Raw genomic sequence first — 27,084 nt, 5'->3', positions numbered from 1 at the left:
TAAAAACAACTTCGATCCTCAGCGGCTGTAAATTGTCTTAGGTGCTTGAGGATCCGTCCCCTTATTTATATCTAGGGAGTTCTCACAGGTGGAGGTAGAAGGCATACTCTTCTCTGTACTACTGAGGTATTTCCTGGATACAAGATCTTCCTCATTCTGACTATGATCTTTACAGACCCCCAGGCTGAAAGAACTACTCCAAGCTATTATTACCTTAAGGCCTATGAGCCCTAGTCATGGACCAGGACCCTAAAGGGCTGTACACACAGAGAACAAAAAGCTAGTCCTAGACTCCCTTTGTGATCTTGGGCAAGTCACTTTACCTCTTTATGCCTCAGTGACCTCCTCTTTAAAATGAGGATGATAATTTACCACATAAGACTGTTGTGATGCTTAACAAGTTTGGGTTTTTAAAGGGCTAATCAGTAGTATATGATCTTGGATTCCCTTGTGTGTATAGAGAAGGGGCAGGGAAGGTGTCTTTGTATTGTTCATTTACAGTAGACATGATCCATATTTTTGTGGGGATGGGACCTCTGTATTTATTTTGCAAAGAAATGAAATCAAAGTTCCAGTTGTGTTCTGTGTATCAACTCTATCTGCACCCAAATATGATTGGGGTTTGAAGACACAAACAGCTAAAAAGTGTTACTGTAAAGGATGTTACAAAAATCCTTTCTTTCTTCACAGTAACCATGTTATGTGGTCAAATGCAGTCACTGTCATTTAAAGTGTCACTATCTACCAAAAGAGTGTGGTACCTGTTGGTAAATGTTATTTAACCTGGCCCCAGTTATGGGTACTGACCGCTTTTTGAAAAGCTGGCTCTTAGATTTTAAGGATTGTTTCAGTTTTAACGATTTAAAGTGTTGTTCGTTTAAAAAATCTGTAAAAAAAAAAAAAAATAAAGCAACGACAGCAGTCAGGATTATTTTATATCCTACACCAGGGATCGGCAACCTTTGAGAAGTGGTGTGCCAGGTCTTCAGTAATTTAAGGTTTCCTGTGCCAAAATAAATTTTACATTTATGGGGCTCCTGACAGAACCCCAGACTGGCAGCGGGCTGAGCGGGGCCAGCGACAGGGACCCTAGCTGGCAGGGGCCGGAGGACGGAACCCCAGACTGGTAGCTCAGCACGCTGCCGGTCTGGGGTTCTGTCTGCCACCCACAATGCCGGTCTGGGGTTCTGTCCTCCAGCCCTTGCCAGACGGGGTCCCGGCCGCCGGTCCCGCTCAGCCACTGCCGGCCCAGGGTTCCGTCCATTCAGGCTGGCAGCGGGCTGAGCAGGGCCGGGACCTCGGCTGGCAAGGGGCTGGCAGCCAGAACCCCTACACCGGCAGCTGGCTGAGCAGGGCCAGTGGACGGAACCCCAGACCGGCAGCGGGCTGCGCAGCCCAGGATTCCATTCACCCAGGCAGGCAGGGGGCTGAGCAGGGCCAGCGGCCGGGACCCCGGCTGGCAGCAGCATGCCGGTAAAAATCAGCTCGCATGCACTCTTTGGCACGTGTGCCGTAGGCTGCCGACCCCATTCTACACACTTGCTAGGCTGAAAGGTTAGGCACTAACAGTTCAGAAAATGTATCCCACTGCAAATATAAGAGATTAAAATCTTTTAGGGACTAACGTAAGAAATGTGGTGTGTAAGGAAGGGCAAGGTTTTATTTTCATTGTGATCAAGACTGGAATTGTTTAATGGTATTAGGCTCCATATTTAGCAAGAAAATTTGGATTCTAAAATTTAGAAGTCGGTCTGCTTCAAGGTCTGTATGCATACACAGGCCAAACTTTTCATCATCTACTCAACATTAATATTAGTCTGTTCTGGAGCTTCAAACAGATGCTTTATAAAGTTTTCTCCCTTACAGTCAGCAGTGAAGTTCCTTTGGAATATTTTCAGCTCCTTAGCTGTAAAACAAATTTCACAAAATCAGCTTGCTAGAAAGGATTTGTGAGTAATCCACTTTTCATTAATCCTAAACCTTTGCTCACAAAGAACCGACTGTTGTAGACGCCGTGTTTGAGCTATTGCTGACTACGTAATGCCTGTTGCATTTAATTCCAACATTCAGCATGTTAACAATATCTAATATTCACACACACGTTTTGTTAACCCTCTGCTTTTCCAAGTACTTTGATCTGCCTTGCATATGAAAGTCACAACATCAAACCAAATTTTCTTCACTATATAGTTTATTCCTTCCCCTGTGGGTAACATGTACCAGCTATGAGAACATGGATGTGGATGCATTACTGAGCCAAAGCATGTCCTTCATACACACATACAAATTCCATTGATTTAATTGAGACTTACATGTGTATCTGAAGGCAGACTTTAGCCGTCTACTAACCACTTTCCTTTAGATTCCTTTCATATTAATTTACTAGAAACATTCATCTTTATTCATAGTAAGGCAAACTGCATCAATTAATATAACACAAAGGTTGACAAAGCAATACCAATATTGCTAATACAGTAAGAATTGCATGTCATTCCAGCAGTGAAGCAAGTGATGTCCTTGTCTCTTTTGATTCATGTACTTCTCTCCTGCTATATAGCACAACCTAGAATTTTAAGAACAAAAGGCTGGGAATTTGAAATTACAGATGAAACTTCAAAAAATGTGTGTTTTAAACTATACCTTTGCCAGCTGAGGGCTTGAATTTGAGGTTGATTAGAGAAAAGTATCTGGGGAAAAATGGAGCAGAACAGATGTTATTTGCTATTCAGCCTAGGAGCAAAACATAGGTTATATGCCTGTGTTTGTCTTGAACACAGATGTGTGCAGGCAGATATGGTTGTGAATGGGGGTTTCTTATCTGTGCATCTGACACATACTTATGTTTAGAGAGCAATTCCTATGCCCTAATTGGATCTTTACAAGTTTGAATCACATTCTGCCTCTCAGATCCAGGACTAGCTCCCTAGCTAGTTTCTTACAGGTACTATCCACTGTCATTAGCATTCTAGGACAAAGAGCAAACCTCTAGCTGAACAATATATTTGGCATCATTTCTTATACCGTTTGTCCTGGTTGTAATCACACCTTGCATATGGATTAGCAGTAACAAAGACCACCTGGGGAATTCAGCCTAACGTTGATACCTGGAAAGATACTGGGAACAAATTATTAAACAATCAGTTTGTAAACCCTAGAGGATTATAGGGTTATAAGGAACAGCCAGCACAGACTTGTCAAGAACAAATCATGGCAGACCAACCTATTTTCCTTCTATAACAGAATTACTGGTCTACTGGATGAGGAGCAGTAGACTAGATAGATCTTGGTTTTAGTAAGGTTTTTGATACAGTCCCACATGACATTCTCATAAGCAAAATTGGGGAAATGCGGCCTATATTATAAACTGGTTGCGCAAGCAGAACTGTTGAAAGACCACACTCAAAGACTAGTTATCAATAATTCACTGTCAAACTGGGCGGACATCTCTAGTGGGGTCCTGCAGGGGTCGGTCCTGTTCATTACCATCTTTGATAATAGAGTGGAGAGTATGCTTAAAAATATACAGATGACACCAACCCTGGGAGCAATTACTAGCACTTTGGAGGACAGGATTAGTATTCAAAAGGACCTTGACAAATTGGAGAATTGGTCTGAATTCAGCAAGATGATATTCAATAAAAACAAGTGCAAAGTACTTCAGTTAGGAAGGAAAAAGCAAATGCACAACTACAAAATGGGAAATAACTAGCTGTGAAAACTGCAGTAAAAGTGGATGAAAAATGGAGGACGAGTCACCAATGTGATACAGTTGCAAAAAAGGCAAATATCATTCTGGGGTGTATTAACAGCCTTGTTGTATGTAAACAGGAGGTGATTGTCCTGGTCTGCTCAGCAGTGGTGAGGCCTCAGCTGGAGTACTGTGTCCAATTCTGGCCACCATTCTTTAGGAAAGATGTGGGAAAACTGAAGGGCATCCAGAGGAGAGCAACAAAGGTGATGAAAGGTTTAGAAAACCTGACCTGTGAGGAAAGGCTACAAAAACTGGTCATGTTTAGGCCTGAGAAACTAAGACTGTCTTTAAATGTGTTAAGGGCTGTTATAAAGAGAGCTGATCAATTGTTCTCCATCGTCAGTGAAGGTAGGACAAGAAGTAACAGGCTTAATGTGCAGCAAGGGAGCTCTAGGTTAGCTATTAGGAAAAGCTTTCTAAATATAAAGGGTAGGTAAGCACTGGAATAGGCTTCCAAGGGAGGTTGTAGAATCCCCATTATTGGAGGTTTTTAAGAACAGACCGGACAGACACCTGTCCGGGATTGTCTAGTTTACGTGATCCTGTTTTAGCACAGCAGGCTAGCATAGATGACTTTCCAGCCCTACATTTTGGTTATTCTAATTCATAAAAATATTGCATGTCTTCCAACATTTTGTGGTTGGGGATGCTGCACTTCATGGTGTGCAGTGTCTCAGTGAAACACAAGGATAGCACAAGCTGGCTTGTCAGCTCAGACATCCGACATCTTAGGAGACATGCCTCAGTGCATAAACCAGAGAACCTTCCCTTCGCTGAGAGAGGTACCATGTGTTCTCAAAGTGCTGCAGTCCTTTCTGTTTCATACAGTGTGTTCTCTCTTACTGTACCTACCCAATGTTCAGAAGTTCTTTAGTTCATATTGTTCTGAGGTTTAAGACAATGAAGGCTTTTTTTTTTTTTTTTGCAGTTCTGTTAGTAACTTGGGTGGACATATTCAGGTAAAAACTACTGCTACTGCACATGGGTGACTCAGCAAAAATGAATTGTTTTATGGGTTCATTTGTTCTGCAAAATGTCACAAATCCCCATGCTGTTTCCATGGACTTTACATCTAATAATAGTACATTGATGCAGAAAAACATGGGACCCTGAATGCTGCCAAAGTAAACTAAGAGCCAAAATATGGCATTAACACCCCATCACCAGAGTATCAACAACATCCAACAACCCACTAATGTCAAATTACTCTGGAGACCAAAGCTTTCACCTTGCCTGGCAGGATGTCACTGACTGAGTGGCAGAGTTGTGCAAAACTGCAGATTCCACAGTGAGAAAAGCTCTCCTCTTGTTCTCAGAAAGGGTACCCCTCCCCCCACTGGCCTCAAGCTCTGTGATAGGTGTGACGGTAACAAATATTCCTGCAGGTAGGTTGGCCCAATAGAATTTAATAGTACTAGTCTTATATAGTACTGAGATTGACATGTCCATGATTAGATAAAATCTGTGTAAAATTATTTATGGCAAAGGCACAGAGCTCCTTATTGACTACGCAGCTCAGGAGGCTGCCGGGAACTGGTCATTCCATCTTGCACATGTGTGTAAAATCTGCCACAGCTATACTTGTTATTGATGGCAGTCTGTAAGCACAGAGCATCCCACTTCTGGAGAACACATGGCCCCATTCCAGCGTATTTGAGCACAGATGCAGTATTCTAAAGCATCTTTGGAAATACAGGTATATCTCTGGGCAAATAACCTTTGGAGCAGTGGTTACAGCTAGCCACACAGGTTCTTTCATTTTGTATCTCAGCTTAAGGACTAGCATGTTGCACCTGCCTGCTCGCAATTTGTCATGGTGGACATTGAAAAAGATGCTGCAATTCAGCATCTTGAGTTTGAAAATATGACAGGATTTTTCACTGTGGGATTAACAAGAGTGGAAAGATACACAAGAGTGTAATTATAAAAGCGTAAGAGTAACAGTGCTGATGAACATTACCAGTCGACTTAAATCCTGGCAGGTGGGCTGAACCAACCAGAACAACAACAAAAGGCCGACCCCGTCATATGGGGGATAAGCCTCAAAACCCAGAAATTAATTGATTACAGGGGACACAAAATGAAAAACAGGAATGGGGTTGCAGGTCACAGGGTCGAAACAAGGAATCCAGGCTGACAGTCCTGGAGACCAAAACCCTCTCCTTATCCACAGTCAGGGTGCTGTTCACCAAGAGCAGAAGCAATACAAGCTTCCCCACACTACTCCAGCAATATGCCTCAAGCCTGACCTGCAAGGACTACTTCTAGACTGAAAACGGTTATTCAGTCTCCTTGAATGTTTGGCCCTCAGTCTCTCTGCTGAGACAGCCAACAAGGGTGTTAATTATAGCCAATTGTAATAATAATAGTCATGGTATGGGTGCCTCCTCATGAACCTCAATCCAGGATTGACCTCCTCGAGCCAGGCAGGACATCTGGAATTCACTTTGTCTTGGGGAATGCTCTCAACCTTGGCATTTTTTAGACTGCATTACAAGATGCATGTGTTCACTTTGGCTTCTTAATTTGAAGCCAGAGCCTGGGTAGTTTTTTCATCAGTGGGTGGGGGGAGCGGGGGCATGGTGTGTTTGACCCATGCTAATTATTAGAAGCAAATGTTTTACATTCTTGTAAGATATACCTAGATATGGCAACAACAAATGCAATATGCGTAAGTCTACAAGGATACTCATCCTCTGGCATCTGAGTCCACCAGCTCATTTAAAATAGGCCACCAACCAGTCTTCAGATGGGAATGATTCTCCATTACTAGTGACTTCATCGCAAGCTGGATAAACGATAGTCTTAGGGCTGGTCCACACTAAGCCCCCAGTTCGAACGTGAATAACGTAGCTGAAGTCGAAGTATCTTAGTTCGAACTTAAAGGTACTTAAGTCCACACGCGGCAAGTAGGCTCCCCCGTCGACTCCGCCTACTCCTCTTGCGGAGCAGGATTACCAGCGTCGACGGTGAGCACTTCCGGGATCGATTTATCGTATCTAGACAAGACGCGATAAATCGATCCCAGAAGATCAATTGCTTGCCGCCGAACCAGCAGGTAAGTATAGACGTATCCTTAATGTTCCATCCCTACTCCACGCAGCCACCTAGGACCTCAGGTTGGTTGTTTATTTTAAAATTATCCGAGTTCCATTTACAATGACCCTGGAACTATTCAATTGACTGTAGGATTTAATGGTGCACAACCAACTGAAATCAAATTACTCAGGTTTTTTTATTAACCAAAATAATAATACTTAGCTTTTATATAATCTGTATGAGCTGTAACACAATTGACTAAAACTGGTATTCTAGATTCTATAGCAGATGCCAAAAATATATCAAGATGAACACATTGTAATCAGCTACCTAACAACAACAACAAAAGAAGAAATCTAGCCAAAATGTTTGGCAAATTATCCCTTGTCATTTCTCCATGCAAATATAAAACACACACAGACAGTTATAATGTATAAAATAGTTTATTACTATAATAAATAAAATTAAACTTTTTTTTTTACAAATAGTATTTGTGCTTGTTTAAAAATGTTGATAAGGGAATATTAATGTAGGTGACTGCAACTGTATTTGAACATTCCAAAACAGGAGATATACAGTATATCTACTGGCAGCGTCTCTGCTGACCACAAAAATAGTATCTACTCCTTTTTTTTTTTTTTTTAATTCATGCTTGATTGAACAAAGTGACAAATGCAAAGAAAAAAACCCAAGAGAGTGGGTTTCTGAAGAGATGAAAACAAGTGAAATACATTTAAAAGCGCCAGAGCAACTGCATAACTGCGTATCAATAAAGTGTCCATGCAGTGGTGGCTAAATATTTAAACGCAGACAGATTTCCAACAGATGTACAAATATTGATTCTATGTAGTACAGTAATATAGCACATTCATTAGAAAAAGTCATATTTCTTTATATAGCAGTTAATCCTGATACAAGATTATTGAACTTCCCCTCTACAGCTAAAGTGATTCTTTTCCTACTTTAGTGATGTATTCAGTGGGAATAAGACCAAAAAAATAAAGTCACCAGTTTTTCACAGCAGTTTCATGAAAACCCCAAGTTACTTCATTAACATTGGGCATTTAAATCCAGTTACAGAGACGCTCTGGGATTACACATCAGACGTGTTTACACAACACTCAATCAGTTTGAAACAAATAACAGCTGCGGTAAAGTCACATCAGCTTTATTGAACTGTAAAAAAAACCCAAAACCACCACCTAAACACAAACACTTCAGCAATAGATGTGTCAGCTCCCTGATATACAAAAGTGTTTAGACAATGATGTTTTGTTTGGGGGAAAGGGCTGCTGGAGTAATTTATTTAACTAATAAGGCGGCAATAAGTAATTACCTACAAGTGACTTCCATTAGACTTAGAAAGCTAATCAAAGTGCTTTATATTTAGACAACACTGTAAACACTACAGAACTGAATCACAGTTTGAACTCACTTATGAAGGGTCTTAAGGCTAAGTGTTGAATGTTTTATTGCAAGAAGCTTTATTTTTAAATTAATTGAATCAATGTTCACCACAACAATGTGGTCTAGAACAAGAGTACAGTAAACCTCAGTACTTACTGTACCTCACATTGAATTAGTGGGGCATTCTTTGAGATGTTTGTCTTTATTACTCAGAAGTACAGATGAAATACAGACTTTGTTATTGCCTATACACTCACAGGAGAGAGCCTTCGGCTACTGGCTTCCTCTGTGTCGAAGTCAAGAATTCAGAGGCCAACATGGCAAGTGCATTTCTACCCCTAGTGCCAGGATAAGAAAATAGAGGTGCAGTGACAAGAAATGTTTAAGACTCAAGTCATTGAAAGACACTTTGCCCCAGGGTAAGTATAGTATTCTCAGCACCTTTGAGACAGCACCTGGTACCAAAAAAAGAACACATTTATTCTGGACTCCATCCTCGGGGAGAAACCACAAGAACCAGTACTAGATCAACTTTGCTTTAGAGATACAATACAGTGAATGGCAACAAGCTGTGGCTTATGAACCAGCTTCTCAGCAATTATGCCAACGTGTTTTTGAACCTCGTGTGTGTTTCCAATTTCTGGCTGTCACAATGTTTGCCAGATCCCATCGCAATCATAGTATCATAAGCTAGTCAGGTTAATAAACTTTAGGCCTAGCAGAGAAACCAAAGAACCGCTGTGGCCTGAAAAGGTTAATGATCAATAGAAACATACCAGACTAGAACATTTCAATGGATACCTGCTGGGGAAAACTTATGTTCCCTTCTTGAACCTTTATCATTAAATGAAGGATGTGCTGTTATTTGACTGATATACAATCCATAGACTTATCTATACATACATATATATAATATGTATGTGTATGTATGTATGTATACATGTTATCATATACACTGAAATTTATATAGTAAAGACAAAAATCGTGTTTTAAGTTGTTCCACAAACTTATCAACACTGTTTAAAAAAAAAAATCACCAGGATATTCACAGCAAATAGCTCTTTCGGCTCATTAAAGTGAAGTACTGTAGAAGTAGAACATCACCTTCGAAGATGTTAAACTTGATGTTCTCTGGAAAGCGGGACAGCACTGTGAATGAAATTTAAAGCAAGAATAATGTTTATAACAGCATACATGCAATATCAGACAGAAGTAAATGTATCTGAACAGAGATTTTTTTTAAATCATGTAATGCCTAGGGTAATTTACGTAATTTAAGTACTGACGCTTAAAACCTGCCATTTAAACCAAAACACATTATTACTTTATCTGAACTACCTGCATCCCATTTTCAACCTAATTACAACTTTAAAGTAAAAAATCAAGTGTGAAACGGCTTTCTGCTGACATGAAGACTATTCAGCAAGTTGTAAAACTGCAGCCGCACTATGCCAAAAGAGAGTGAACATTGTTTTTATAGCATTTACAAAGGTTTGGTGGTTAATAGAATTCGATATGTAGGATTCATCCATTTCTAAGATGAATAAAATGAGGACATTTTAAAATAATTTGAAAGACAAAAAATCACAAAAGTTTATGTAATACATAAGGCAGCAGAGCGAAACAAAATCAAAGAACAAGAAATAACAATTCAGAGCCTTGATTTCTCTTCAGGAACGTATAAGTTTTGTTGACTTCACAGCCCAATGGGAGGCCTGTGTGTATGTGTATCCAAAAACTGAGTGCGGTCCTAAACAAACACTTTTTTTAAGCTGCTCTTACAATGTATGGGAATCACTGAGGACTGTAACTATATCCTCCAACTAGTCTGAGCAGCTGATGGTTCACACAGCCTTAATGGGCCAGCGTCTGATCTCAGTTACAGCCGTGCAAATCTGGAGTACATCCACTTACTTCGGTGCTGACTTGAAGTTGATACTTGAAGGGGCGCTACTCTGGATTTACATGAGTGTAACAAAGCTACATTTGGCCCATACAGTCATTAAATGTTAACCATAATTCTAAAGCACATTATAACTCGTGATGTCTTCACAAGCCAGAGAATGCTACAGGTGGGTTCTGTTCTTCAAACACCAGTTAGTATAGAGCTTGTGGTTCTATGACTGTGTAATACACAAGTGGAGGACCTCAGACAGTAGTAATTTAGCCACAAGAAGTGCAGATCCTTGTTAGTTTTGTTTGACCTCCCATGCTGGAGGTACCGTAATCATAGAGCTATTGAGTTCTAGCCCTGCCATTCCAACGTTAGGCACTCAGCAACAGCAACACCAACACCAAAATATTCACTAAAGTTTCCCTGAGAGACCTACACAAACGTCATGTGGCTTACTGAGCAGACTGAATCAGATACGAGCTAGGCAGGGCCAGATAACTGTGATTATGTCTCTAACTCTCCTGTACCTATACTGTAGTACTTCTGGAAGCAGCCACCTACTAGAAGGCTGTATAGTTTCCTCCTAGCCCACCAACTAGAAACCTGGGTATTATATTTTCCAGTGGAAGATGGATGGGTAAAATTTTCAGGAGTGCCGAAGTCCCTTTGATTTTCAATGGGAATTAGGCATTTTTGAAAAATTTATCCAGAAAAACTAGTGTTTGGAAGATGAACTAATCCCAGTTAGAACGGGTTTAGAAATTAAACTCTTACCTGGGGCCAAAGAATTTGTTGGGACTTTCAGGCCCCTAAATACCAATATAAATTAATAATTCATTGTCTCAAAGAGTGTGATTTAGGCTTTAATAATTAATATGACTTAAATATCCCATAGGCTTTAATGGATATATTGATTTTAGAGTCTATGAAAAGTCACTTAATGGTCTGGAACTGAAAAGTGCATGTGTTTGGGTTTATTTTGCTAATCACAACATAGTTATTACTTGTAAATTAGCTATAGAGCAGCAGTTACAATAGGTCTGCAAACATACAGTGAGTTTCTTTGTTCAAATCAAGTTTTCCTTAATACTGTATGTCTTTGGTACATGACAGACACCAATTAGCACTAGAGAAAGCTAACCATGGAGTCCTAAATAAAGTGAGCAAAATGGCACCTGTGCTTCTATGTGAGAGTCACTGATATGTTTTTATTCTTTACTAACCTAAAGAATTGTTCCCACACAGCTGCTTCTCAAGAATACTGCAATTAACAGCAATATTTACAGACAGTGTGTCACCAGGAACCCTTTCAAATGGCTTGTTTTCCCTTGCAACCCCATTATCTAATGTGAAACAAACCTTAAACAACAATCACACCTCCTTTGGAAGTAAGTTTGTATTGTCAAAAGGTAAATGATCAAAAGTCACTACCCCTCTCAGTGGAAAGACCCCTTGTCTATCAGACTGAAAGACCAGAAAATGTTATATCACACGTTAGATCCCTAAAGCACTGTTAAATACAATGCTAGAGTGTTTACTGTAACAGTATCCCTATCTATCAAGGCCAGGATGCTGGCTAAACTACCTTAGCTAATGATTACTAAATGCTATTTACTAGCTTTGGTAAAGTGCTTGTATCTACATCCACTAGCATTATGAAAACATAAGGTTTGGAAACAGTCCTTTAAGAAGCAGATTTCTTTTTTGGTTGGGGGCATCCCTTGACACTTGCATATACTAAGCATGGTCCTTTTATTTACCATTTCCATTGAAGTTCTAGCTAGGTTAGCATAAGTACAATAACTAGATGTTGAGAGAAAACAGAATTCCAACAATCTAAATTCTTAAAAAGCCTTGTGAGAGCCTTTGACTATGAACAAAGAACAGTAGCAAAATAGAAACGTCTGAAGGCTAATTCTAACTAGAACCATCAATGGCACAGTATATTTTCATAATAGACTGGAAACCTGGTGAATGGGACAATGACACTGATACATTGCAATGCTTCATATTCTAAGAAGCACCATGTTCAAGCATAGTTCATGCACAGCTCTTTAATTGTCCTCTGGAGTTTATGTAAAAAAAATTAGGTATCGGAAAGCAAAACTAACAATGTATAAGGGCATCTTTATAAATGGTTAGTTTTTGAGAATCCAGTATCCCTGCTGTCGGGGGTGTGGAGGACCTCATCTTCAGTACAGTGGCTATCTGAGGGTTTTGCCCACTACAATTACTTTAACATCATGTGCTAGATTTGAAATGAAATGTAGGAAGTTTCAGGTTTTTTCCTCAAGTATTAATATATAATACCACCCACAGATACCTTTGGAAATTAAGTAGTGCATATTTCTTTTGAAAAGAAACCGTATAAACCTCCCACATATCACATTATCATTGCAGTAGGAAAATATACTGTGACATTTAACATGTACACTCGATCAAGACAGCATCAGACAAAAAAAAAATTGCTAGAGAATTTAAGCACCCTGGCAAGTCCTTATGTATCTATACAAAAACTGAGCTGGTTACCTAAGGCATGCTCCAAAAACCTCTATGAGGTTACCTAATGCTTGCAGGAATGGCTGCTGTTTTAAAAATAATTATCCAAATATCATAAGGGTAGGGGGGAAAAAAAGATGCACCAATGAAGGAGATGAAAAGAACTTTATAAACTGTACCCTTGCTGTCAAAAAGACTTCAGTGTCAGCTGCCATCTTGACATGAGGTTGCAATTCCTGTTACCGTACCTTTTTTTAGAAACAGGGAACATGCTTAATGAACTGGTCCCTCACTGGTTTTCATCAAGAAAGGCTAAATTTAAAATGGTTGGGGGGTGGTGTTTATTTGTGTGGTTTTTTGTTTTTTAAAAAAGAAACATCTCAGCTTGCTCCAAAAATGTCCTTTTCTGATTCTGGAGACTGGGGCCTTGATATTTCAAACAGCTCCTGTGGTGACTGAGAGCTTCTTCTTGAGGTTAATATCCTTAGTATCTCCGCAAGCTGTTTTTCTATACTGCTCATTTTTGTGTTTAAAGCCTTGATGTCCTCTTTCAGCTCATGTTTTACTTCCAGCATGGTAGCCTGAAGAGTCTGTTCTGGGATAGGGTAAAAAGAATGCTTGACCTCTGTAAGGACAGGACTTCGGTCCTGAGGGCTCCTTGTCTCCCCAACATTATCCAAGCGCAAGTCACTTTTTGTAATGCCACTATCACAAGAGTCTGTCTTCTTCAGTGTAGTCTCTCCTGAAGTTTTAGTTCTTTCTGGTAAAGTCTCCATGGATTCTGCTTTGGATACTTTGTTCCAGTCTTCCCCCTTTCCGCAAGCATCTTTGAATTTGGCCCAGCCTTTGCGTCTTGGGTAGTCACCGGACACTTTGCACCCTGCATAGTCTGACGTAGGGGCCTGCAATTTGGCATGATCAGGCACACCGGATGTTGAAGCAGACTGGTACGAACCAGGGGTTGCAGGGCTCTCCCTTACCGTTACAATACTAGCTTTCACAATAGTGCGAGAGTGCTCTGCAAGGATGTTGCCCTTTTCCACATCCAGGTCATCTGGATCCCTCCCCCTTTCTGCCGCTAGCCGGGCTTCTTTCTGTTGCCTGAATCTTTGAAACAGCCGACGGACCGGGTGGTCTGGTGGTAGAATCAGAGGCGCTTCATTCTTCCTTTTCATCCTCTCTTCTTCTTCCCGTTTGACATCACTGATCTTCCGGAACACAATCTGCAGAGAAGAAACATATTTCACACTGTTATGAATTACATAAAGGTCACTGTGGGGAGGAAAGGGAAGTAGAGAAGCGTGATCTCTGTTAACATTATTAGAAGCAAACTGCTGCTAACTACAGCAGCGACACACATTTATGTTAATGTTACTGCTCAATACCTAGGGTGGCTTATGTTGTGTATAATGTGGGCTATCTTGATATTTAGAAGCATGCTACATCCATTATATGGCTCCAAACAAAGGTACTGGAAAATAATCTTTTCAGTTCTGAGAGGCGAGATGAGATGGTGTCACTAAATGTAACTATAATAATCACAGTCATTCCATTCTAACATGGATTATTACTGCTGGGTCTTGGGGTTTATCAGTGTACTCATTTTTCACTATTAAAATAGCCATTCTTATGTTTTTCCGCCTACTCATCCTTGAGCTCACTTACTGCACATCATGTGAACTTTGTAATTGTTTTAGTGCAACTCGGCCAGCTAAGTGGTTTGTACGACCAAGATTAACTCATATCAATGCTCATTTACTGTAGTCTCTGAGGTACTTTACTGAAATTGTTTTCCCTCTTGCTTCCTTTTCTTGTTACACGTGTTGTATGAGATAAAGGTTGATAAGTTACTCTGGAGGATAAAAGGCATTTGAGTAGATGTACAAAATAGTAGAATGATTCTCTCTGAGTCTGCTCTGCTCATTGGAATGGTGGGAGCTGCCAGGGAGCTAATTATTAGAGCTAGTTGGAAAAACTTCAAAATTTGAAATATTTTTGACTAAAAAAGGGACACATTTTTCATAAAAAGTTATCCCGTTTTTTGACCACCTCTACTAACAACAACTTCTTGATCCTATGGGCTGATCTGTGCCAGCCCCAGCCCTGGTCTAGAGGTTGCTCAAACTTACACTACTAATGGATGGTCCCATACTGCTCACAGGAAGAATATTCCCTTCAATAACAGTAGACTCTTTATCACTGTTGGTATTTTCCAAACAAGAAAACAGGGTGCACTCAAATCTGGTATTCAAGTAGTTCAATTCCAAAATGTGATGTACATTAAGGCTGAAGTTTTCAAAGAGACCAACTACAAGAGTTAAGTACCCAGCTCTCACTGAAAATCAAGGGAGTGGGGTGCCAATCCCCTTAGGTTCCTTAAAAAAACCCAGTCTAAAGTTATTGTAATACAGGAGAAAATATCCCTGAGGTTCTAAATATGAATTGAAACTGATTAAACAAACCCACCCCTCTGTCACAGAGGAATTTCTATTACAGAATCAAAAACGGCACTGTTTTCTCACAACACCCAATGGTAATGTTTTGTGCTTGGTCTGCTAGCTCTTAAGCTCCTTGACATTCTCCTCAGTGCAATGCAGGCATGCAAATAAAGAGTTGCGTTAGTTGCTGGGTATTTAGAAAGGAGAGGAAGTCAGTGGTGGGAGACACATGGAACGTTTGCCAAATAGGAAAGGACGAAATTAGTAGGAAAGGACATTTTATTTTCAAGCTTTAAAGGGGAGTCTAAACATAAACTAAGAATGACAAAGTGTTTGACAGTATCCTTTCAGGAAATGGCAATAATTAGGAAACTCAGACGAAGGAGTCTAATTTGCAAAAGAAGAGGCATGACACCCAGTCGGAATAAATAATTAATACAATGCTCCAAAATAAGGGCTTGTCCACAGACAAAAGTTGCACCAGTTTAACTGAAGGTGATACATGAAACCAATTTAGCTAAACTGATTTAACTTGGCACATGGATGCTCTGAGATCAGTTTAAACCTGACTTATACTGGTTCAGCACATACCTATTCCTCACAAGTGCAGAATGTACACAGAGAAATGGGTGATGAGAAGTGGGCTGCAATCACAACTACAACTAGGGGGGCTATCAACTGTTGGGAGAGCTTGACATCAGCCTGCTGTTCCCGCCAACCGGGAGGGCCTCAAACTGTTTACGCCTGGACATTGTAATTCAATTTGACAGTAAGATCTGACTGAAGCTGCTACTAGTAGGTCATGCACTCAGGTGCAGAATCAGCTGGTGAGAGTTCTGGGAAGCAGCAGTATGTCCAAATCTGCGTTTGTGCACGTTCTTGCATGCTGCGCAGGAAAGGTATGCCAGGCTGCTGGCCTTCAGTACAAGAGTGACTGGAAATTATGAACAGGTCCAATAAGGTGGACACTGTGGGGAAGGTTTTCAAGAGTGGTCAGTACCCCGCAGTTCCCCTTGTTTTTCATTTAGGTACCTAAATGGGACCTGTTGAGTGCTGAACTCTTGAAAATGTGGCCACTGGCACAGTTCTCCGCACGGTGTGGTAGAGAGTCTCAAGCCCCAATGCACACCTAGTCCTGTACTCTGAAAAGCACATGGTGAAACGGGTGGGGACACGTGTAAAGAATGGGATTGTCTGAGACATCGGCTTATGCATGAGCTCATCCCCATTATCGTAATCAAGCGCCTCGCTAACTGTTTCCATCTGCGAGAGGCAAGGTGGGTGAGGCAATATCCTTTATGGGACCAACTTCTGTTGGTGAGAGAGACAAGCTTTGGAGCTTACACAGAGCTCTTCTTCAGGTTACTTCTTAGGTGTTTCTCTAGCTACCAGGCAGCCACACAGCAGCACTCTCATTAATGTAAAATCAGATCCCCTGGACTCCCCGCCCTGTTCATCAGCTTTTGATGACATATCTGTGCAGTACCCCGCACCCCTTCTGTGCAGAATCAAACCCGAAATGTGTTTGTCTGGGGACTCCCCCTTAGGCTGGTGTGCTGGCTCTTTTAGCTGAAGGCGTGGGTAAGAAGTGAGATTCTCCTTTTTAAATTTGTAAGAACGATGCACAAATACATGTCACAATATATCCGTTGCTCTGGCAGCTTTTCCAATGCTGTGCTTTCTCACGGCTGCTCCTTACTGAATAGTTTGACTCCACTGAAGTTTTATGGTAACTGTGCAAAGAGAAGTGGGAATGAAAGAGGCTTTACAGGGCTGCATTTGGGGGTTTTGTTTGTGTTTGTTTTAAAGGGGAGATTCAACTGTTTACAAAGAAACAAATACAAATAGCTGTTTTGGGTGGATTGTTTTCTGATCAATTCTGAGGCAAAGAGGAAGATGGACAGACAGACAGAGAGTATATGAGGTCTAAAGGAAGATGCAAGATCTGGAAAAAGAGGTCATTTTTATTTCAGCTTTTTTTTTTCTAAAATTTTGCATTAATTCCTTAGTGGAAAAGGGAAAGGTACTTTTATAGAGTTGTCTTATCAAGTGTGTAACACAGCGACATGCATATTAGCTAGTTAACTAACTGAAACGACAAATGATACTCTAGAATAGACTGGGTGTAATGAGCAAACTTGTATTGTGGTTCCTAGCAGCAACCCCCAGCCCTATATTTCAGGCTCTAAAAATGCTACATTGCTTGCTGTATTGATTTTGCTATCATTCACAACGAATTATAGTGGAAACATCACATCCATATGTTGGAAGATTTAGCATTTTTGCTTAACTAAAAGGAGATTATTGTAATTGCTTTGAAGGCTGATCAAATCTCATACTCCTGTCTGCAAGCGAAGTACCACAGTGCCAAGGCAGATGCTCCATCCCTAGATACCTGTACAGTATTGCACAGTTTTCTTGATGGATAGCAAGGATTTCAGCCTAAAACAACAGGTTACTGCCAATAGCACGAGGCAGGCTACTTAACTAGAGAGACCAGCTGTATGAAATCCTATGCTCCAATTAAAAAAGGGCATGCTGCTAAATCAGTGACCAACCTACACTTTGGGTTAGATGGTGCGTAAACTGGGGATGGGGGAGTGTGGAACAGCTGCTCAGCAGAAGCTGGTCCTGGAAGCAATCCAGCTGCCCCGGCCTGAATGCCGCTAGGGGCTCTGCAGGAGCACGCACTGGAACAAAGAGCTCTAGCCCCCATTTATAGAGAGCAACGGGACTAAACTATCCCACTCCCCTGCAGCAGCTGCCACTATGGAAGGAAAGCCAAGGTCATGGTCCTTTGGGGACTCGAGTGCTGCTGCTGGCATTAGATGTGTGCACACTTTGCACTGCCCGCTGGATTTCAGGCTGGGCTCTACAAAAGGATGGATGGCGTAGGCTCCTCCGTGTGCTCTTTCCAACCCCTCTTGTGCACCTATGTGGGGTTGGCCGCAATCTGGTCTGTTGAGTTAAACAGAGAATAGAGAGAAGTGCTACATTTTGCTCATTGAAATGAAAGCAAAGCACAGAGTTGTGCTTGATGTGTTCCAAGAGTCTAGCCCCCTTCCATCATCGTCCATTTGAGTCCACCAGAGGGATGTGCTTGTCGTACCTGAAGCACCGTTAGTCACACCTTGATAACCCTACAACTCGCTACTCTGGTAACATCTCTGTTCCATCACTACTGATAGGACATTAAGATTAACAAACAGCGCAACTTCAGAAATATACGTAAAAGAGAGAGCAGTGAACCAAAGTGATGGTGTATTTTAAAACTGCTCTTCTGCAGTCAAAGCTTTACAACGGGCAGCTAGGTGGGTTTTTTTTTTCCAAACAATATGGCCTGGGTCCTCAGCTGGTGCCAATCAGCATAGCTCCCTGGATGTCAACGGATCAAATCCAATACACATCAGCAGAAAAGCTGGCCAAAAATGCTTTTAAAATTATATTTCAAAGTCTGCATCAATGAATATGAGTTTTCATGAAACAAGGCTGCAATACCAGTGACAAATGCCTCAATATCCCCTTTTTCTCTCCTTGCACAAGGGTGCTTGCTTCCAGGGAGCCCACTGTGCTTTAAACATCCTCTACATGCCTGTTGCAGCTCATTCAGATGTCACTTCTGACATCTCATGTGTAAGAAATGAGAAGGAGGAAATGAAGCAAAAGAAGCAAAAAATATTTAACAGTGCAGTCAAGGTAAATACTTGTCTTACTGTGTAACCATGTGATCTTATTGGCAGGTAGGTGCCCGACTCCCACTGAATGTCATAGAATCATAGAATATCAGGGTTGGAAGGGACCTCAGGAGGTCATCTAGTCCAACCCCCTGCTCAAAGCAGGATCAATCCCCAAGGCAGATTTTTGCCCCAGATCCCTAAATGGACCCCTCAAGGACTGAACTCACAATCCTGGGTTTAGCAGGCCAATGCTCAAACCACTTTCACGATATAGAGAGATATATTCCTTATAAAAAATCGTCCTGGCTAATGTTATTCTGGATGTTCTCATTATCCATATACATACGTCATCCTTTGTAGACTCCTACTAAGTTCTTGGCCTCAATGATATCTTGTGGCAATGAGCTGCACTATGTAAAAAGTATTTCCTTTTATGAGTTGTAAATTTGCTGCTTTTCAGTTACATTGAATGTCTACTTGTCCCTTGAGTGAAGGGAAATAGCAGCTAGGGAAGCCTGATTTTTCTCTCTATTGCTCACTATCATCTAGGTCCCATTTTAGTCTCCTTTCTAAACAGTGAGACTCTTTTCAAACTGCCCTCATATAAGATTATTTCCATGTCTCTGATTATTTTCCATCATCAACACACTGTTTAACACTTACAAGTACTTACAAGGGGACACTTGTTTAACACTTACAAGTACTAAGTGTTCCATTTTCACTTAGGGGCCTAGGTCTCTTGCAAGTCAATGGGATTTAGGCTCCTCGTGCCTATGTCACTTTTGGAAATGGGCCTCAACTCAAAATAAGTTTATTTGTCTTCTTAATGAGCAGTTAATTGGTCCTTCTGAGAAAGAGAAATCCTTGTAGGATTTTAAAGTTACAATAATTTAAAATGCTACAAGTTAATATTGCAAGTGAGAATTGCTGCAGTGGGTAGATCATATTTTCAAATTATTGGTCTCAGAATTAAGAAATTCTTATCTTAAACTGGTCCACTGGCGGTACAGAACTGATTTAAATTTGATGTTTAATTCTGTTACCAGTCTAGTCTGCAGCTTGATACACTTTACACATAATTTAACCCAATCCTGAGGTTGTTCAAACACCCTGTAGAATTCCCGCAGTGTTTCACATCTTAATGCTGTACCATGCTTACTGCACCTTGATTCATCGAATCACAAAACAAAACAAAAAGCCCTCCACTGAATAGCATGAGGAACTCTTCTATTAAAACACTATGGCCTGGAATATAGACTTGGTAGGATCTTTCAGATAGGAGACGATCAATACGTTTGCACAGCTTGAAAAGCTAAGTGCTCACTGAATGGACCCAAAGGAAGTCTGAGATTGTCATTTTAAGGAAGGAATCTCAGAGAGCTCTCTCATTACACAGGAAAAAGAGGGTAAGTAGAATGTGCTTGATAGGAAGACCAGTCTGAACTACCACTGGGGTTCTTCCTACTCCCCATTATTCCCAGTCCATAAGTGGTTTTGGGGACATTGTGCAGTCTATATGGTTTTATAAAATTTAATAATAAGTGAATATAATGTAACTGAAATATGCTTCATGCAAAAGGTCTCTTGTAAGGTATCATTACAAAGCTTATAATCTACTGAGTGTGATCATCCTATTTGTATAAATGTACCACTCTTGTACCTGAAACTAAAAATATAAAATATAACTCTGAGGGCCTCTTGTAATTATGTAAAGTGTGGGCCATTAATGGTGGTTTGGAATCTTGATGACTCCCATTAACTAGGACCATTGTCTGCAAATGGCTGTGTTTTACCTGTGAGTCTTCCTGTATATGTGTGTGCTGGCAAGTGGGTAATGAAGTCTTGCAGTGACATGTGATCATGTCACCTGAACTGGAATCCATCTTTAACCTGGAATCCCAGAGGGACAAAGGGTTCCCGCCTTATGCAAAAGATATATAAAGGGGTGGAACAGAACAAAGGAGAGAGAGGAGCCAACATGAAGAATCTCCTAGTTACCACCTGAGCTGGAACAAGAGCTGTACCAGGGGAAAGCATTGTGCCCAGGCCTGGAAGAGGAAAAAACGTACTGAAGCATCTCTGAGGGTGAGATTATCTGTATTCAGTTTGATTAGACACAGATTTGCAAATTTTATTTTATTTTGCTTGGTGACTTACTTTGTTCTGTCTGTTACTACTTGGAACCACTTAAATCCTACTTTCTCTATTTAATAAAATCACTTTTTCCTTATTAATTAACTCAGAGTATGTATTAATACCTGGGGGAGCAAACAACTGTGCATCTCTCTCTATCAGTGTTATAGAGGGCGAACAATTTATGAGTTGACCCTGCATAAGCTTTATACAGGGTAAAACGGATTTATTTGGGTTTAGACCCCACTGGGAGTTGGGTATCTGAGTGTTAAAGACAGGAACACTTCTGTAAGCTGCTTTCAGGTAAACCTGCAGCTTTGGGGCACGTAATTCAGACCCTGGGTCTGTGTTGGAGCAGACGGGAGTGTCTGGCTCAGCAAGATAGGGTGCTGGAGTCCTGAGCTGGAAGGGAAAGCAGGGGTAGAAGTAGTCTTGGCACATCAGGTGGCAGCTCCCAGGGCGGGTTCTGTGATCCAACCTGTCACAGTTTTCCATTAAAATTGCTGGGGTTCAGTTAAATGTCCTGGAATGGTATGTGGTCCCAAAGTTCTCTCATCGTGAATAGGTGCTGATCAGACCATGTTGCATAGTAAGTAGCCAGGCAGGAAAGTGTGAGTGAAAATGGAAATATATGGATTCAATGAATAGGGACCATATTGGCTTCAGGAATAGTCTTACTAAAAATGATAATGGTGGAGAAACAATATTGGAAGCATCCCAGAGAGGCTCAAACGTTAAACTTACCTTGACATTCATGAGCCTAGGCACACAAGCAATGCGAGTCTGAGAGACCTGGAAGTGGCTTTTGTTGAGTATGAGAAGGAAAACACTTGATGTTTTTATAGCATTTTTTTATGGAATCAGTTAGAGATACTGATTTTAACCAAAGCAGAGCTTTACACGTGTCGAACTAAAACATATTTCGGAACAATGGGCAAAGACTCTAGGAGGGTTCTTACACTCGTGCTGCACAGGGCCCGCCTCATCACTACCTTGAAACATATTCCTCTCTGGGGGTATCGCTTAGCTTGTACTCACTAGCAATCTTCTGAAACATAATTTCACTCTCTACTCAGAGACTGAAGCCATTATAAAGGTGAGCAATAGCTGCACCAGTTATATGCGTTATTTATACCTCGAACATAAAAGTATAGGCACGGCTGTAGCACAGCATCCTCTTCAGGCGCTGAAGCACAGAGTTAATATGGGAGAAAGGTTTGCAGCGGTAGCTCCTTAACTCCTTCCAAGGCTATATTGGGGCACTCGATGAGAGGAAAGAAGGGGGGGGGAGTGTGCAAAGAGAGAGGGTGAAGATAAGGAGAGGAAAAATATCCTATGAAAAGGGCTCAAATTGATATTAGCTCATGAAGAAATAGAGGGCTGAATTCAGAGGTCATGTAAGGGGTGTGTGCAAGACTCTAATTGGGATCACCTAGGTGTACAATATAGCTCCATCTCGTTGAGCTGCCATCTCACGTTCCAGAATCTCACCTTCCATTTAAAAATAAGTTTCTGCCTCTTAATAGTTGCAAAAAAAATCTTCAAATCAGCCAGGAGCATCACTATCACAGTGATGTCAGGCTGAGTGTGCTGAGAGCCTGAAAAAATAGCTCAGAGGGGTGTACTGCCTCCAGTCATTTCAATAAGGCTTTTATTGACATGTCCTATTATGGAGACAAAGTCCAATAAAAGCGATTACCTCACCCCCCTTGTCTCTCTAATATCCCAGGACCAACACGGCTACAACACTGTAAACAAAAATATCTAATTATGATCATTTAAATGTTGGCATTGATAACTATTTTACTACTGATCAAAGCATTTAAGAAGCAGGTGAAAGACATGCAAGGGGTATGCCCAGTTCATCAGCCATAGTATAGATCCATCAGCCTATATCTCAGAGGGGTGCATTAGAGGGGTCCATGGGGAAAAATAGACTAGATACAAGCACTCGTAGCAATGCAGATGGAGCACATCCGCGCCCACCCACCCCCCTGCAGCCCTTGTCCCAAAACTCTTTCCCTTGTGCCCCCATGTCACTGCCAACCCACTTCCCCCAACATCCAGTTTCTTATCGCCACCAGCTGCCTCCAATCCCTGCAAACTACGACCCACTGCACTCATTTTAGCCAGCCTGAAGTGCAGCACTCGTTGCACGGCTCTCCAGACAGGAAGGCTGAGTATGATAAAAGGACATACGCAAATCTGTGATTGTCCCCACCCCACCCCACTCCCTTCCCTCCTCCCACACAGCACAGATGTGTCATGCCCTTTCTGTTTCCCAAGCAGTTGTGTCTCTTTTCATAAATGAATTTTTTGACTTTGAAAACATTCTTTATTGCATTAAGTAAAAGATACTGTAGCCCAGGAAAGCAACAGGCACTGCAAGTCAGTGCATCATACGTAGCAAACACAGATGCCTACTAGCATTGGAACCACTGCACTTCACTCCTGTGCAGGGCACCAAACCCTACTGGTGGCTTTCAGCCTCAAATTGCTCCCTCAAGGCATCCCTAATCCTTACTGCCGCACACTGAGCCCCTCTAATAGCCCTGGTCTCTGGCTGTTCAAATTCAGCCTCCAGGTGTTGAACTTCCATGGTCCATGCCTGAGTGAAGCTTTAACCCTTCCCTTCACAAATGTTATGGAGGGTACAACACACGGCTATAACCGTGGGGATGTTGTCATCGGCCAGGTCCAGCTTCCGATACAGACAGCGCCAGCGGCCCTCTAAACGGCCAAAAGCACACTCAACAGTAATTCTGCACCGACTCAGCCTATTGTTGAACCACTCCTTGCTGCTGTCAAGGCTCCCTGTGTAGGGTTTCATGAGCCACAGCATTAAAGGGTAAGCGGGGTCTCCAAGGATCACAATGAGCATTTCGACTTCCCCTACGGTTATCTTCTGGCCTGGGAAGACAGTCCCAGCTTGCAGCTTCCTGAACAGGCCTGTGTTCCAAAAGATGCATGCATCATGCACCTTTCCGGACCAGCCTGCGTTAATGTCCATGAAACGCCCACGGTGATCCACAAGCACCTGGAGAACCATAGAGAAATCCCCCTTCCGATTTATGTACTCGGAGACTAGGTGGGCTGGTGCCAGAATTGGAATATGCATCCCATCTATCACCCCTCCGCAGTTAGGGAAATCCATTTGTGCAAAGCCAGCCACAATGTCACGCATGTTGCCCAGAGTCTCAGTTCTTCTGAGCAGGATGCGATTAATAGCCCTGCAAACTTGCAACAACACGAATTCCAATGGCTGACTTTCCCACTCCAAACTGGTTAGTGACCGATTGGTAGCTGTCTGGAGTTGCCAGCTTCCAGATTGCAATAGCCATCCACTTCTCCACCAGCAGGGCAGTTCTCAATCTTGTGTCCTTGCGCTGCAGGGTGGGGGCAAGCTCATCACACAGTCCCATGAATGTGGCTTTCCTCATCCGAAAGTTCTGCAGCCACTGCTCATCATACCAGACTTGCATGACGATGTGATCCCACCACTCAGTGATTGTCTCCCGAGCCCAAAAGCGGTGTTCCACTGTAGTGAGCATGTCTGTGAATGCCACAAGCAATCTCGTGTTATACGCATTATGCGAGTCAACATCATCGTCGGACTCCTCACTGTCACTTTGTAGCTTAAGGAGTAACTCAACTGCAATTTGTGACGTGCTAGTGAGACCCATCATCATATTCCTCACAAGTTCAGGATCCATTCCCACAGACCAAAAGGGAAGACACAGCGCGCAGTAGAAAAAACGTTGAAAGATGGCGCCAAATGTGGATGGAAGCACTGGGATTGCTGGGATGCGAAGCGATGCATCACGGGGCATTGGAACAGGACCCAGAATGCCCTGCACCTCGCCACCCCCTTCCCAAAAGCTACAGCACCAGAATGAGAAGAGGTCTCTGTGGGATAGCTGGCCATAATGCACCGCTCCCAATGCCGCTGCAAGTGCCGCAAATGTGGCCACGCCACTGCGCTTGCAGCTGACAGTGTGAACACACAGCAGTGCTTTCCCTGCTGCAGTCTCTGAGGGCTGGTTTCACTCACAGCACTCTACATCTGAAAGTATATCCATGCCCTAAGTGTAAACATTCCAGCTTGGCCTCTGAAGGCCCTCAGGGTGTGTCTACATATAATTAACACTCCTGGCTGGGGTGGGGCTCACAGGGCTTGGGCTATGGGGCTGTTTAATTGCCATGAAGACATCTGGGTTCAGGCTGGAACCAGGGTCCCAGAGCTCAAACATCTACACCTCAATTAAACAGACCCAAGCCTGAGTCAGCTGGCACGGGCCAGCTGGGGTTTTTTTATTGCAGTGTAGACATACTTTCAGAGCCTGGTTCCAGCCCAAGAGGAAATGTCTGCACTGCTACTTTTAGGCCCTCAGCCCAAGCCCAAGCCCTGCAAGCCCAAGTCAATTGACCTGACCTCTTAGATGTGGTGCTGTGGGTTTTTCTTTGCAGCGTAGATGTACCCTGAGAGATAAAGGCTTTTCAAAAATGGTGTTAGGAGCCTAATTTCATATTTAGGCCCTTAACAAAGTATCTGATTCTCAAAAATGTTGAATGCCCAATGATTCCTATTAAAGTCACTAGGAAATGTGAGGTGTATAGCAATTTTCAAAATCAGGCCACTTATTTAAAAGCCTCAGCACAGCACCTGGGAGTACAACTTTCAAAGGGACTTGTGCTTCTAACTCCTTTAGGCACTTTTTCAAATGTTATCTTTAGGAATCCAGCTTTCGGCATTTACTTCTGAAAATCTCAGCCAAAGTGTCATGGGCAGTTACACACTACCATGACGGGAACAGTTTTAAACATGATAATGACAACTTTTTACTGATGAGCAAATTTTATGAGCAAAGCCACAAAGTTCAGAACTTAATTTCAGATCTTATTTCTATTCTAACTAAAGCTTTGGAGATGTTAAAATTATTTCCCAGACACCATCTTCTTCCACCCCACATAGCAGTGGCAAAGCCCGCACACCCACATAGGGTACGTAGATGGTTTAACCAAACATATGATCCTTTAAAAAAAAAAAAAAAACTTGTCCTTCAACCACTTCCACTGGCCAGCTCTCTGCTCCATAGTTACTCTTCCCATCCCAATGCTGGACTAAGTATAAATTTCTTTCCCAAACAAAAGACTGCCCCAGTCCAAGAAGCAGAGTAGATGCCAGTAAACAAGAACGAACTTTGGAAAGTAATATTGGGTTCAACTTAACTTATTTTTCCCCAATTTTATTTTTCTTTCACATTTTAGTGGAATATCACAGATCAAATGATCAGCAGGGGAGGGGAAAAGGGAAAAAGTTTTCATGTATGGATTATACCAAGAACAAACAACATTCCTGTCTAGCAAATCAAGAGAAATATCAGATTTATGAAGCTCAGTAAATACCTGCAGTTAATTACTGAAAGAACCACTGAAGAATAACAGTCTGGCTTTAACAAAGCCCTGTATTCCCCTTGACAGACTCAGCAATCCTCTAAATTATTTCAGAAATCAGAAATCCGTGACTCTTTCCTACATCCACACTGCAAGAGCAATAACAAAAGCAGACCTTTTATTTACACGCAGTGGGGAAATTAACAAAGGAAAAAACTTTTCAAGGACTAGTTAATGAGTTTCAAGGGAAAGACAGAAAAATTCCTATCTGGATACAGCTTGGAAGGGTGTAGCACTCTGCACCTCAGAGTAGCACCCCGGAACCCCCATGTTCACCGTTATGATATTATATGTTTTGTACAAAGTATACCTGGTGAGGTATCATTTTAAAAGTCTTGATCTGCTGAACATTAATATCCTGTTGAATTGTAGGTACTAACATTGTATGGGAAATTATGAAATATTGCTATATGCCTTATTGAAATATGGTATGAGGTTGGGAATGTCCACAAGCCAGTGTTTCAGTTACAACAAGGGACGGCCAGACAGTGCTGATGGCCCATCAAGGAAAGAATCCACTATCCCTGAGACTCCTTAGAGAAGGCAGGTACGAAATGGGGACTGCCCTGACCGCCCACGCCACAGCAAGGATCTTTCTAGCAGCTGGAAGAAAGTATAAAAGAGGGAGAGTGACATCAATTGGCCTTCCTCCCCCCATCTCAACACCTGGAAGCACATCTTGAAGACAAAGACTTTGAACGGGGGAATTTTGGTGCCAGGCTGGAAGGTAGTCCCAGCCTGTGGATTGAGGATCTGTAACCTGCTTGTACCATCTGTCAGAGCGAGTCACTG

At 41.9% G+C, this 27,084-nt stretch overlaps 1 protein-coding gene across 5 annotated transcripts in view; it reads right to left on the bottom strand.

Moving 5' to 3' along the window:
- Positions 1 to 7,290: 7,290 nt before the first annotated feature.
- The window catches only part of KCNH1 (potassium voltage-gated channel subfamily H member 1), a 330,953-nt gene continuing 311,159 nt past the window's right edge, over positions 7,291 to 27,084 (bottom strand). For 4 of the 5 annotated variants that reach the window (XM_065589522.1, XM_065589524.1, XM_065589523.1 and 1 more), the window contains one exon: positions 9,768 to 13,813. In XM_065589522.1, coding sequence (XP_065445594.1) covers positions 12,971 to 13,813 — 843 coding nt within the window. In that variant the 3' untranslated portion in view covers positions 9,768 to 12,970. Of the gene's footprint in view, positions 9,347 to 9,767; positions 13,814 to 27,084 lie in introns of those variants that run through there. The other variant, XR_010599908.1, reaches the window with a different exon arrangement.

This window comes from Chrysemys picta, chromosome 3 (assembly GCF_011386835.1).
Source record: "Chrysemys picta bellii isolate R12L10 chromosome 3, ASM1138683v2, whole genome shotgun sequence".
NCBI classification, from domain to species: domain Eukaryota; kingdom Metazoa; phylum Chordata; order Testudines; family Emydidae; genus Chrysemys; species Chrysemys picta.
Note: the sequence above shows the minus strand (reverse complement) of the source record. Positions and strands in the feature narration are given on the sequence as shown.